Source organism: Acartia tonsa, chromosome 5 (assembly GCF_053477335.1).
Source record: "Acartia tonsa isolate MP-2025a chromosome 5, ASM5347733v1, whole genome shotgun sequence".
Classification (NCBI taxonomy): domain Eukaryota; kingdom Metazoa; phylum Arthropoda; class Copepoda; order Calanoida; family Acartiidae; genus Acartia; species Acartia tonsa.
The window spans coordinates 7,466,453-7,480,436 of record NC_137264.1 but is presented as its reverse complement, the minus strand read 5'-3'; the positions used below and the strand labels follow the sequence as shown (position 1 = coordinate 7,480,436).

Genomic DNA, 13,984 nt, shown 5'->3' with positions numbered 1-13,984 from the left:
TTAAAAAGAAGAAAAATAATTGAAAATATAAAAAAGTATAAAAAAATATAAAAATTAATAAAAATATATAAAAACATAAAAAACATTAAAATTAGAAAAAAATATGAAAATTTTTTTTTTTGGGGGGGAAATTTTCATTTTTGGAAGGGTTGGGGGTGTCCCACCCCCCAAGAAAATAGCTTAAAACCACCACAGGACCAATAGGTATATACCCTGAAGAGTAGAATCCAATTTGTTCAGTGGTTACCAAGATCTTAAGCTTCAGACGGACGGACGGAAAGACATCAAGCTACTTTGTATTATAGATTGTTGGTAATAATGTTAAGAATAGTTATTTATCGCATCGTATTATAGACAGCTTTCTGCGGATATTGAAATGAAAAGTTAATTTCACAATTTTTATTTTAATATTAGTGGAAAATGTCTGTAATACGATGCTATATACGATTTTTTAATATGGCTGAGAATCGGTTCTAATCCAGCAGATATTTATCCGTTTCGAAGCCACACTTGAAACTATGTATACCTGTTACTCCAATCGTTAGATGGCTGGCCTTGGACGGCGGCTGCTGTCATTGGTGGGGGAGGACCAACAGGCTAAAAATTTACAATTTGTTAAACATGAAGAAGCGACAAGTAAGGGGATGTACGTTAAAGTTAACTAATGTTTAATAAAAAAAACTATAATTTAGAAAAGTAGCTAGGTATTATAATTGCATTCAAAATGTTTTCAATCTGACAACTAAAACTCAAAATAAATTTGTAGAAAAACATTTCCAGTATAGCTGTGAAACCGATTAATATCCACTTTATTAGAACCGATTCTAAGCCACACTTAAAAATCATGTATCGTATCGTATTATAGACAATCTCTATCTGCAGAAGGCGATTAATGTCCTACAAAAATATACTTGAAGAAAAATTATTTTTTTTCTTGAAAATTTTAGTTTAATGGGTCATGAATTGTGTCTGCTTTAGTAGCTATGGTCCTAATAGCCTTCGCTGAAAAGGAGAGTAACATTGGTCCACCAATTTGCAGACAAACATCTTTGTACATTTATAGGATTGACATAAAATTGTTTTTTTTTAACGACTTACCCTTGGTTGTTGACCTTGAGGCCTAATTGAGAGGCGGGCAAGGTTGGCGGCTAATCCCTGCGGCATTTGACCGCTGCCCCCTGGCCTAGGGTCACTAGAATCAACACCTTTACCTAAACATCACAGAATAGTTATTTCTCGTATCGTATTATAAACGTCTTTCCGCGGATATAGAATGTACAATTATAAGATTAAAACTAGTTTTTTTAGCCCCGTGGTGCCGAAGGCACCGGCTAAAAAAACTAGTTTTAATCTTATGATTGTACATTTCTATATTCGTAGAAAACTGGATATAATACGATGCTAGACATAGTTTTTTCGTATTCATGAGAACCGGTTCCTATCCACCGGATTCAAATGAATACGAGAAAGATAAATAACTATGTTAATATTGAAGCTTTTAATAAGCAGATAAAAATGACATCATACTACCTACAATTGGTCAATTGAAATATATACTGGCCTCACATTGGTAATTGGTAATTGGTATTGACCTATATATGGTCATTTTATTGTATGATGTCATTTTTTATAGGCATTTTTAATTTAGTCTTTGTATTGTTGTATTTTTATTGTATGATGTCATTTTTTATAGGCACTATAAACAGTTTCAATTACTACAGAAGTAGCAGAACCTAAAAAATAATGGATTCAAGGTAAGGTAGAGATGATATGTTCAATAAATAGAATATATATAACATGTATAATGGTTTGTAATTCGTCGCAAAAAATTCAGCCATCTATCTCAAATAGGATAGGATCTTACTCACTCAAAAAAAGTTCTAACCAACTTATCTCACATTCTACCTTGGTCTTAGGACAAAATATTTTTAATTAGATTTTTCTTGGTACTAATTCAAATATGTTTCATTGAAAAAAAAATTAATAAAATTTTTAAAAGTAAAATATTTTAGAATTAAAATGTTTTTAAAAGCGAAGCTTTTCTATAATTAGGTTGGTCCGTCCGTCCGTCCGAGATAGATAGCTTTTATTCGTTAAGCAGTTTTTCAACAAATTTGCTTCGACTCTTATACATATATATTCTGATTATTCAGTTCTGACACTATACAAGTGTTAATGTCTGTTTGTCCTACCGTTTCAGTGCTTAGCTTTTATGGATGTTGTCATCCTTGTTATTCTTAGAAATTATGAAATTGTTTTGTAAAACATGATTAACGAGGACAGGCATACACATGGGAAGCACCAGGAATCTAAAGGGATAAGACAATTGACAATTTAAAATAGAGGATCTTCCAAGTGCATTAATGCACCAATAGAAATTTTGGGTATAGTCCCTTTCGTGGCAACGCCCCTTAAGGGGCGATTCGGCGTAGTTTTAAAACGGCTTTTAATAGGTTATTTTAGGTTATATTGGGTTAGGTGATTGCCCCGCAGGGTTAGGTAATTGGCCCCGCTGGTTTAGAGCTCCCCGCAGGGGCTAGAAATAGGAAAAAAGCTACTGTGAAAATACGAAGAATCGCCCCTTAAGGGGCGTTGCCACGAAAGGGACTATACCCGAAATTTTTTATCATTCCATACTTTGAAATTGTTGGGATAGATGGATTATTGAAGCTCTTTATAGTGCCTATAGAAAAGGGGATATATTTGAAAACTTTTGGCCTAAATGACGTCATATTAGAATAATCTATTATTCTAACATGAAGTCATTGGGGATAATTTAGCCAATAGTTTTCAAATCTATCCTCTTTTTTATTGGCACTATAAAGAGCTTCTGGATAATCAGAAATATAAATGAATGTACTGTAAAGAAATTCCTAAATATTGCATATTTATTAGCTTATTCAGTAATGATTTTAATGTTTAAAATCAATTTATTAGTTTAAATCTTTGACGTATTAACTTATGGACAGACCCTAGTTGTATATTATCTGTTTAAAATGAGAGATTAATGAATTTCTATTAAATTGAAAGCTTTTACATAAATTATTAAAAAATTTTGTGAAAAAATCCATTAGATATTTTAATTATGTACAAAAAAAATACCAAACATTATATGTTAATTATATAGTTATCTAAAATTGTTAATATTTCATTCCTAGATATTTAAAAATAAAATCCTAATATCCGAAATCAATTAACGAAAAAATGTTACATGTACTTTTGTTAGAATAGAAAAATTGCTATGCAATGAATTAGAGAAGCTCTTTTACTGCCTATAAATAAAGGACCAATAATAGGTTAATACACAGACTAAATTACCAATAGCAGGCCAGTATACATTCTAATTGGCCAATTAGAAATTAGATGATTAACAGTAGACTAGATTCTAATTTTTAAATGTTTTTTTCGGTGGTTTCTCACAAAGTGCCCATTGATCAAAGAATCCCCCCTCTCCTTTGTTGAAAATAATTAAGTAGGGGTTGTTGTTTTTTCTTGAAACCTAGCCCTATAAAGGAAAACACATACAATTTAACTTTCGTTCTTGTAGTGATTGACTCTCGAACTTTTTGTGCAAACATATCTTTTTATAAAGTTCTAAGACCACATACCTTGCAACGCATTCTGCGCGTCCCGGGCATGGGTTTGGCAGAACAGCTGACCGCCAATAACAAAATGGCCGACATTTCTGAGTGATGACTTGCACGTGGTACAGCTGAAACAATCGGCATGCAGTGGTTGACCTAAAAAAATCGTTAAACATGAATGACAAAATATAAACAATAATTGTATAGTGTATTTTAAAATGGCTTAGATTTAAAATTGATGTAGTTAACTCATTAATGTTTCTTTTCTTATCACCCTTTTGTGCCATCCTAATAAGTGCCCATTAAGAGAAAATTGATAAATAGGGGTGTAGTTTTATTGCCTGACCCCTGCGGGGATTATAAACCTTCATGCCATTACCGAATGTAATAAACAAGCAGACTAAAAAACACCCCACCCCCTCCCCTTTATGTTGGTTCCAGGTATATTTTACCATTGACTAGGGCGCCGCTTCTTTACATTTTCAGGGAGGCAGGGGACATTGGGCTGTTTATTACACTAGTCCACAAAGTTTTACAAAATGATGTCTTTATCGTTGGCTTGAAAACCTTGGGGGCTTTTGTTGAATTTGATTAGTTGATTCATTTAGTTGAGTGTCCAAAAGTTTCAACCACTAATTGAAATCTACAGAAGAGGTAACTTTATGTATCATCATTAGGGATATACATCAAATTATCGGCCATAGTCTTATCCCTTTAGATCCATGATATATTTTACCTTTAGCTTGAAGGAAAACTCCAGAAATAGGTTGAGAACATACCCAGCATACTGGGGGCTGATGAGGGGCAAAACTACCACCTGAAAAACCATACTCATATATAAATATTTTTGAATTAATATATAATATCAAACCATCATCTTTCTTATTTAATATGATTCGCGAAATAAATGTATCATTAAAAAAATATTTTAAAAGCATGATTTATAGTAAGAAAAAATTTGATGCTTATTTAAAAGTCTAGTAAAAAGTGTAAATAATTTGTGATTTATAAAATTGTATAAATCTCCTTAATTGGTTCTAATCTCGGCCAACTTGTTTAAAAATGTTTTACAGACAAAGGTCATGCAATCAATAGGTTAATTATCTCTCAATTAAAATTTTAAAGTTGCCTATAAAAATGACATCATACTGGCCTACAATTAGTCAATTAAAATGTATACTGCCTGCCATTGGTAATTTAGTCTGTGTTTGGCCTATCATTTGTCATTTGTAATGTATGATGTCATTTTCTTGACTTACTTGGATTAGGTACAGGTGCTCCAACTGACCGGAATCCATTGATAGCTGGACCTGCACCTCCTTCTTGACCTAAAAATTAGCAAATATTAAATAAGAACATTGTAACAGGGCTCGCAGCCTCTTTCTATATGTTTGGTCAGGATCAACCAAAGCTGCTTATTCACTTACAGTACCTAATAAACACAGAAACCCCCGCTCCTTATTTTAAAAAAAACCATAACCTTATCTAATCTGAACTAAAGTAAAAACTAAAAAAAAATGCAACCCCCTTCTACTATCAATTATTTTAAAATAAGGGTAGGAGTGTGCTCAACTAGGCACCCTGCCCCTCCAGTTTATTTGCTCAGCTAACCAAGTATTCACCCTTCCAATGTTAGCAATATTTGTCCAAGAATTATTAAATACAACTCTATCTTACCTAGATCTTTAAAATTAATCTATCAGATGTAGTTCTATATTAATTAAGCAGGTATAGTATGTTGTATTAGTTTACCTGGCTTAGTGACAGGAGCGGCCACAGATCTGATCTGGCTGGCTGAAGCCCAAGGCTGGAATATAGTCTATATACCTGGCTTAGTGACAGGAGCTGCGACAGACCTAATCTAGCTGGCTGAAGCCCTAGGCTGGAATATAGTCTATATATCTAGCTTAGTGACAGGAGCGGCCACAGATCTGATCTGGCTGGCTGAAGCCCAAGGCTGGAATATAGTCTATATACCTGGCTTAGTGACAGGAGCGGCTACAGACCTAATCTAGCTGGCTGAAGCCCCGGGCTGGAATCCTTTGGCGGTCTATCTATCTATGTATAAATTTACCTGGCTTGGATACAGAAGCGGCCACAGATCTGATCTGGCTGGCAGCGGCCCCTTTGGAATCCTTTGGCGGTATATCTGTCTATCTATCTATAAATTTACCTGGCTTGGTTACAGGAGCGGCCACAGATCTGATCTGGCTGGCAGGGGCCCCGGGCTGGAATCCCTTGGCGGTCACATTGTGCTTCACATCAAAATGTTCCTCCTGTAGTAAATAGAATAAAATCAGTTTATTGAATATCAGGAAAGTAAGAACTTAAAAGTAAGTAAAAGTTGTAGCCGTTTATTAATAGCAAAGCATCCATCATCTAAAGTGTTAAGACAATGGCCGATAAATTGATGTACATTTCCAATGACAATACACAAAATTACCCCCTCTGTAGATCATAATTAATGGTTGAAACGTTTGGACATTGAACATAATGAAACAAAGAATCAAAATTCAATGAAACTACCCATTGTAGTTTAACCAACGAATAAGAAAATGTTATTATTAAACTTTTGGGACTAGTGTAATAAACAAAAGAAAAGTCTGGAATAGGTGTTACTTAAGACCTAACTCAAATTGAGGTTGAACACCCAATGATGTTTTAGTAAAAACTTGTAGTTTACTAGTTAGAACTGTGGCGGGTCCACTATCTTTCTACCTATCTATCTATACTACAAACCTACCTCAAATTGAGGTTGAACAGCCAATGATGTTTTAGTATAAACCTGAGGTTCACTAGTTGAAACTGTGGCGGGTCCACTATCTATCTACCAATCTATCTATACTACAAACCTACCTCAAATTGAGGTTGTACAGCCAAGGATGTTTTAGTATAAACTTGAGGTTCACTAGTTGGAACTGTGGCGGGTCCACTATCTATCTATACTAAAAACCTACCTCAAATTTAGGTTGAACAGCCAAGGATGTTTTAGTATAAACTTGTGGTTCAATGGTGGGAACTGTGGCGGGTCAACTATCTATCTACCTATCTATCTATACTAAAAACCTACCTCAAATTGAGGTTGAACAGCCAATGATGTTTTAGTATAAACCTGAGGTTCACTAGTTGAAACTTTGGCGGGTCCACTATCTATCTACCTATCTATCTATACTACAAACCTACCTCAAATTGAGGTTGTACAGCCAAGGATGTTTTAGTATAAACTTGAGGTTCACTAGTTGGAACTGTGGCGGGTCCACTATCTATCTATACTACAAACCTACCTCAAATTTAGGTTGAACAGCCAAGGATGTTTTAGTATAAACTTGTGGTTCAATGGTGGGAACTGTGGCGGGTCAACTATCTATCTACCTATCTATCTATACTAAAAACCTACCTCAAATTGAGGTTGAACAGCCAATGATGTTTTAGTATAAACTTGAAATTCACTAGTGGGAACTGTAGCGGGTCCACTATCTATCTTCCTATCTATCTACCTATCTATCTACCTATCTATCTACCTATCATCTACCTATCTATCTATACTACAAACCTACCTCAAATTGAGGTTGAACAGCCAAGGATGTTTTAGTATAGACTTGAGGTTCACTAGTGGGAACTGTGGTGGGTCCACTATCTATCTAACTATCTATCTATACTACAAACCTACCTCAAATTGAGGTTGTACAGCCAAGGATGTTATAGTATAGACTTGTGGTTCACTAGTGGGAACTGTGGTGGGTCCACTATCTATTTATATATCTATCTACCTATCTATCTATACTACAAACCTACCTCAAATTGAGGTTGTACTGCCAATTATGTTATAGTATAGACTTGAGGTTCACTAGTGGGAACTGTGGTGGGTCCACTATCTATCTACCTATCTATCTATACTACAAACCTACCTCAAATTGAGGTTGTACAGCCAAGGATGTTATAGTATAGACTTGTGGTTCACTAGTGGGAACTGTGGTGGGTCCACTATCTATCTATATATCTATCTACCTATCTATATATACTACAAACCTACCTCAAATTGAGGTTGTACAGCCAAGGATGTTATAGTATAGACTTGTGGTTCACTAGTTGGAACTGTGGTGGGTCCACTATCTATCTACCTATCTATCTATACTACAAACCTACCTCAAATTGAGGTTGTACTGCCAATTATGTTTTAGTATAGACTTGAGGTTCACTAGTGGGAACTGTGGTGGGTCCACTATCTATCTACCTATCTATCTAAACTACAAACCTACCTCAAATTGAGGTTGTACAGCCAAGGATGTTATAGTATAGACTTGAGGTTCACTAGTGGGAACTGTGGTGGGGCCACTATCTATCTATACTACAAACCTACCTCAAATTGAGGTTGAACAGCCAAGGATGTTATAGTATAAACTTGAGGTTCACTAGTGGGAACTGTGGTGGGTCCACTATCTATCTACCTATCTATCTATACTAAAAACCTACCTCAAATTGAGGTTGAACAGCCAAGGATGTTTTAGTATAAACTTGAGGTTCACTAGTTGGAACTGTAGCGGGTCCACTATCTATCTAACTATCTATCTATACTACTGTTCAACCTCAAATTGAGGTTGAACAGCCAATGATGTTTTAGTATAAACTTGAGGTTCGCTAGTTGGAACTGTAGCGGGTCCACTATCTATCTACCTATCTATCTATACTACAAACCTACCTCAAATTGAGGTTGAACAGCCAATGATGTTTTAGTATAAACTTGTGGTTCACTAGTGGGAACTGTAGCGGGTCCACCAACTATCTAAATAAATAAAATTATATGAAGAATAAATCTATAAACAAGGATGACAACATCCATAAAAGCGAAGCTCTGCAACGGTAGGACAAACGGACATTGACACTTGTATAATGTCAGAACTGAATAATCAAAATGCGAATGTATAAGAGTTAAAGCAAAATTGTAAGTAAATTTGTTGAAAAACTGCTTGATACAGGATAATGATTATGGACATACTTACATTTTTAGGACTTGATTATAGAGTTGCTTCGCTTATAATATTGTACTTTGTTGTCCCAGGAATCAGTATACCAAAAATCAGACCAATCGGATAATTAGGTCACATACAAATTTGTTGTTAAAAATGTAAAAAAATCAACATGTTTAAAATGGACGTATGGACATTCTGGTAATGATTAAAGAGTTGCTACGCTTTCTAACTCGTACCTAACTATTACAGAAATCACCATGCAAAATTTGAAATCGATAGGACAATTCTAACATGCCTAAATTAACAAAAAAAAGCTATTTAAAAAAGTAAAAAAATCAACATGTTTAAAATGGACGTACGGACATTTTGGTAATGATTATAGAGTTGCTACGCTTTCTACATCGTACCTAACTACTAAAGGAACCACCATGCAAAATTTGAAATCGATAGGACAATTCTAACATGTCTAAATTAACGAAAAAAGCTATCCGTGACGGACGTACGGACGGACGGACGGACCGACCCTAATTATAGAAAAGCTTCGCTTTTAAAAAGATATATTAACAGACAACTAACTGAACCCCCCTCTATTAGGGATCTATTTCCTGTGCTTTCTGCAAATTGCTTCCATCTCTTTTGTAGCGACTTGGCTGTGTTAATATACCCCACGCAATGGGTGGATTTTTCGAGATTCAATTAAAAATCGTCACAGGGTCCTCGGGGTAGGGATATACAGTTATTTATCCCCTTCCCCCTCTATTGTTTTACTCTAATATAAGAAGTAAGAACATTTTGTTATTTAAGTTAAGTTTCTTGTAATTGTTATACTTATCTATCTATCTATACCTGTACTGATGGTTTCCAAGCTCCGGGAGGTGGAAGTACGGGCTCTCCATTTTGTCTCTGGTGGTCATTTAAACATTTACATTCCATGTACGGGGAGAGAGTTACTCAAAATCCATCCATGTGACGTCATAAAAATGAGGGAGGTGAGAGGAGAAGTGGGAAAAAAACCCCTAAAAATGTGATGGATAATCCTTCATTTTTTGACGTCACGTGAATGGTTTTTGAGAGTGACTTTCTCCCTCTACCATGCCATGTTAAAAATCTTCTTTAAGGCCCACCATAGACATTTTCTAATATATGTCTAGAATCATAAGGATAAGACAATGGACGAAATATCACCAATAATGATAAACAAAGTTACCCCTTCTTTACATTAAAATTATTGGTTAAAATTTTTGTTCTCTACTTATTTGGATCCAACTAATCATATGATTTAATTTGGATTTACAATTTTGGGTACCAGTATAATTAACGAAGCCCAATCTGTATCACTTTTGCACCACTTTTGATTCCTGTGACGTCATAAAATGAGGGAGATGAGAGGAGAAGTGGGAAAGGAAACCCCTAAAAAAGAGATTGAGAATATGACATCAAAAGTGGTGCAAAAGTTGTACAGATTGGGCTTCGTCGTGTAATTTAAAGTTAAATATTACCTCTATCACTGTAAATATTAATAATTTCGGAACCTTGTGAAAGTGTCGAACTATGACGTCAGAAAAAATTAACAATTAACCAATGAGAGACCGCTATATATTTTACCATTGGTCAATTACAGTGAATACTGGCTTCTCATTGGTTAAGTGTTAATTTTTTCTGACGTCATAGTTCGACACTTTTACGAGGTTCATAATTTCGTATATTGAGATAATTAGCAATTTAAGAATAAAGACAAACTTAAATAAATTACCCAGGTACTTTTCATCTAAAAGTTTTGTATTCATCACTTTAATTGAACTACATTTGGCAGTAAGGCAGTAAGTTTTATAAATTCTAATTATTCAATTTATTCTCCCCAATACAATTACTTTTGAAATAACTAGAGAGGGTTGGGGATATTAGACTGTTGGTACCCCAAGTGAGGCTTAAAACCTTTGGCTACTTTTTGGAATTCTAATTGGTCAGTTCAGAAAGGTTTATAGTCAACCTTTTCAACCGAAAATTGTATAAAGGGGTTAAATTATTTATCATCATTTAGATACATGAAAATAACACAAAAGCTAAAACTTTAACTAATGAACCTTTATTGTCTAATTTGTTGTCGCTGCGCTATTAATGATTTTCCTTGTTTAACTAAACCTATGAAATATCATGATAATCTAACCATTAAAAGGTATTTAAATAATAGTTATTGTATTATAAACAACTTTCCGCTGTTAGTAAAATGAAAAATTTCGAATTATTCGAGTTATGTTGGCCCTTATGATTTATATTTTACAATTCGTAGTGTTTGTAATGCGACACGATAAATGATTTGTCAGTATGATTCAGAACCGTTTTAAATCCATTGGATATTAATCGGTTTCGATGCTATACTGGAATAGTTATTTCTTTCATTGTATTATAAACGGCTTTACGCGGATATAGAATGTACAATTATAAGATTAAAACCAGTTATTTAGCCCCGAGGTGCCGAAGGCACGGGCTAAAAAAAACTGGTTTTAATCTTATGATTGTACATTTTTATATTCGTAGAAAGCTGGATATAATTCGATGCTAGACATAGTTTTTTCGTATGGATGAGAACCGATTCCTATCCACCGGATTCGAATGAATACGAGAAAAAATATTAAAAGTTTTATAAAAAGGTAATCTGGGATTATCCCCCCAATTCAAGAATATTACAAATCTTAATATAAATGTTTTTTCTTTTCAAAGATTTTTAATTTGTCAATTTTAATATTGACAAATATTTTTTGGCAATAAATTTTCCTCCATTTACACGTGGACATTGAGAAAATCAATCCAGAGATCTAAAGGGATATGACAACGGCCGATAAATCGTTAACATCCTCTATGATGATACACAAATTTACCACTACTGTAGATTAAAATTAGTGGTTGAAACGTTTTAAAACTCAACTTAATAAACCAACCAATCAAAATTCAGTAAAAGTCCCCAGAGTTGTTAAGCCGATGAATAAAACTTTGGAGAATTTTGTTATAAACAGCTCAATGTCCCCTCCCTCCCTAAAAATTAATCGCATTTGTTACAAGGAAAAAGGACGATAACATCTAATATTAGGGTAGTTGTTGAAATCTCTTATAGTGAATATAAAAAATGACGTCATATTAGAATAGTCTATTATTCTAATATGACGTTATTCGGGATTTTTCGACCAGAAGTTTTTTAATTTATTGCCTCTAAAAACTTAAGGGGGTTGATTATTAACCCTATCCATGGTTGATTACCAGTAAACCATAAAAAGATTTGATTGATATTCACTAAAATCAGATTAAGCCTATAAAAAGGAGATAAATTAAAAAAATATTATATTATTTGACTATTGTAATATGACGTCATTCGGAATATTTCGGCCAAAAGCTCTTGTATTTGTCACCTTTTTTATAGGTACTATAAAGAGCTTTAAATCAGATCTGTAGGTGAACTTCCCACTAGAGGTTATCCCTACATCCTGGCTATTTACTTTCATCTTTGATTGTTATGAAACTAATCCTTATCAGAGAGAGAGAGAGAGAGAGAGAGAGAGAGAGGACAATGGGATGTTTATTACACTAGCCCCAAAAGTTTTTAACAAAGCTTTCTTTTTCGTTTGCTAAACAATTTTACAGTCTTTTGATTGGTTGATTCATCAAGTTGAGTTTCAAATTAGTTCAACAAATAATTGTAATCTACAGAAGGGATGATCTTGTGTATCATTATTGGGGGTGTACATCAATTAATCGGCCATTGTCTTTAATGGGGAGTTAAATCATCATGATTTTGTATCATCATTGGGGATGTACAATGTACATTAATTTATGGACCTTTGTTTTATCCCTCTACATACCTGAATCTTGATTACTTATTCATTGGGTAAATTATCAATCAATTATTTATTATCAGGGTGTTAAGGAGGGAGAGGATCTCCTAAAGATAATTTTAACCTAATACTTATAATGATTATACGCTTTTTAAGGCAGAATTTCTTTATAATTTAGATCTTAAAAGATTATACTATATTCCATTATCCTAATCAGCTTGTATTTGTGTATTTATCATTAGACGCTGATTGCATTTTAGCCTGTAAGATTATTGTTGCATATCTAAAAAGGATAATATATTCTTCTAGTCCATATGTAGTAGGATGTCTGCCTGTCTGTAGTTAAGGATCATGCTTAACGCTGAACCGATATGTTTGGACTTTACAGTGAAGCTTCTTATTCATACCTAGGTCCAGGGTTTATTACTTTATTAAAGAAAATAGCTCCAACCTCCCAGAAAATCGCCCCTTTTCTTTTAAATACTTAAATCGAAATTGGAGGGCAGCCCGCCCCCCTCAATTCTCAAGTTCCCCTAAGGACCTCTAAGCGCCTAGCTGATTGTAATCTATAATTTGTTGGAAGTCTAAATTAAATCTTGAATTTAAAAATCTATACAATTGTGTTGAAGAAAACGATTCTTAATTATTTTTAAAAAAAACATCATTTAATTGAATTGCCTTTTCTAGAAGATGGTGATAGTTATATTCTATGCTAGGGTATAACGATGTAGCAACAAAAAGAAGAAAGGGAGGAGTAGGTTGTGCTAAAAATTCGTAAAGGTGTGAGTTTTAAGGCTTTAAAATAGTAGTAGAACGATAATATTCACTAAATATGTGTATCTCTTATTCAAAAGAACTATAGACAATTTTTTATCGTACTACTACTGTTTTTTAACTTAAAACTTACAACCTTTATGGATTTTTAGCACATCCTACTCCTCCCTTTATCAACTTACCAAGTTTTCACCAAGACAAATAACGGACGGATGAAAACATTCTAAGTAATTTTATAACAAGGAAATGAAGCTTAAAAATATTATAGGCCTATTAAATCTTTAATTTTTTTCTTAAAAAGAATTCATTCTTGTTACTATTATTTCAACATTGAGTTTCTAATCACGTAAAAGGAATAGGATTAATGAAATAGTTTTTACAATTTCAGACAGGGCTCAACATTGAAAAGCAGCTTATAGTGCCTCAAAAAAAAAAAAATACGTCATAAAATACAAATGACCAATGATAGGCCAGTATACATTTTTATTGACCAATGGTAAACTGTATACTGGCCTATAATTAGTCATTTTTAGTGTATGACGTCATTTTTAGGCACTTCCAACACTAGAGCCAAATTTTCCAGACAACCTTCAGCTGCAGGAACCACAAAAAGCAGCTAAAAAGCAGCAGCTGCATATATTTTAGCCACGTCCAAACCTGAAAATGGCAGTTAATCGCCGCCACACTTTAAAAATATTTTAACAATTTGAAGTGCCAGTCAAACCGTACTTAAAAAAAAAATCAGCCGAGCAGTACTAAATCTGTTGGATGACTAGGGGGCTTGGTGACGCTTCGGGTACAAGTCCTCTCCACGTCACCTTTGAGCATA

At 34.0% G+C, this 13,984-nt stretch overlaps 1 protein-coding gene across 1 annotated transcript in view; it reads right to left on the bottom strand.

Annotated features, from left to right (window-relative positions):
• LOC145318676 (PDZ and LIM domain protein 3-like) overlaps nt 1–13,984 on the bottom strand; it is a 35,440-nt gene that overhangs the window by 7,986 nt on the left and 13,470 nt on the right. The window contains exons 5-12 of the mRNA XM_080160114.1: nt 9,401–9,459; nt 8,284–8,367; nt 5,758–5,860; nt 4,844–4,912; nt 4,321–4,401; nt 3,609–3,740; nt 1,099–1,211; nt 527–597 (exon numbers count right to left, since the gene is read on the bottom strand). Coding sequence (XP_080016240.1) covers nt 527–597; nt 1,099–1,211; nt 3,609–3,740; nt 4,321–4,401; nt 4,844–4,912; nt 5,758–5,860; nt 8,284–8,367; nt 9,401–9,459 — 712 coding nt within the window. The remainder of the gene's footprint in view (nt 1–526; nt 598–1,098; nt 1,212–3,608; nt 3,741–4,320; nt 4,402–4,843; nt 4,913–5,757; nt 5,861–8,283; nt 8,368–9,400; nt 9,460–13,984) is intronic.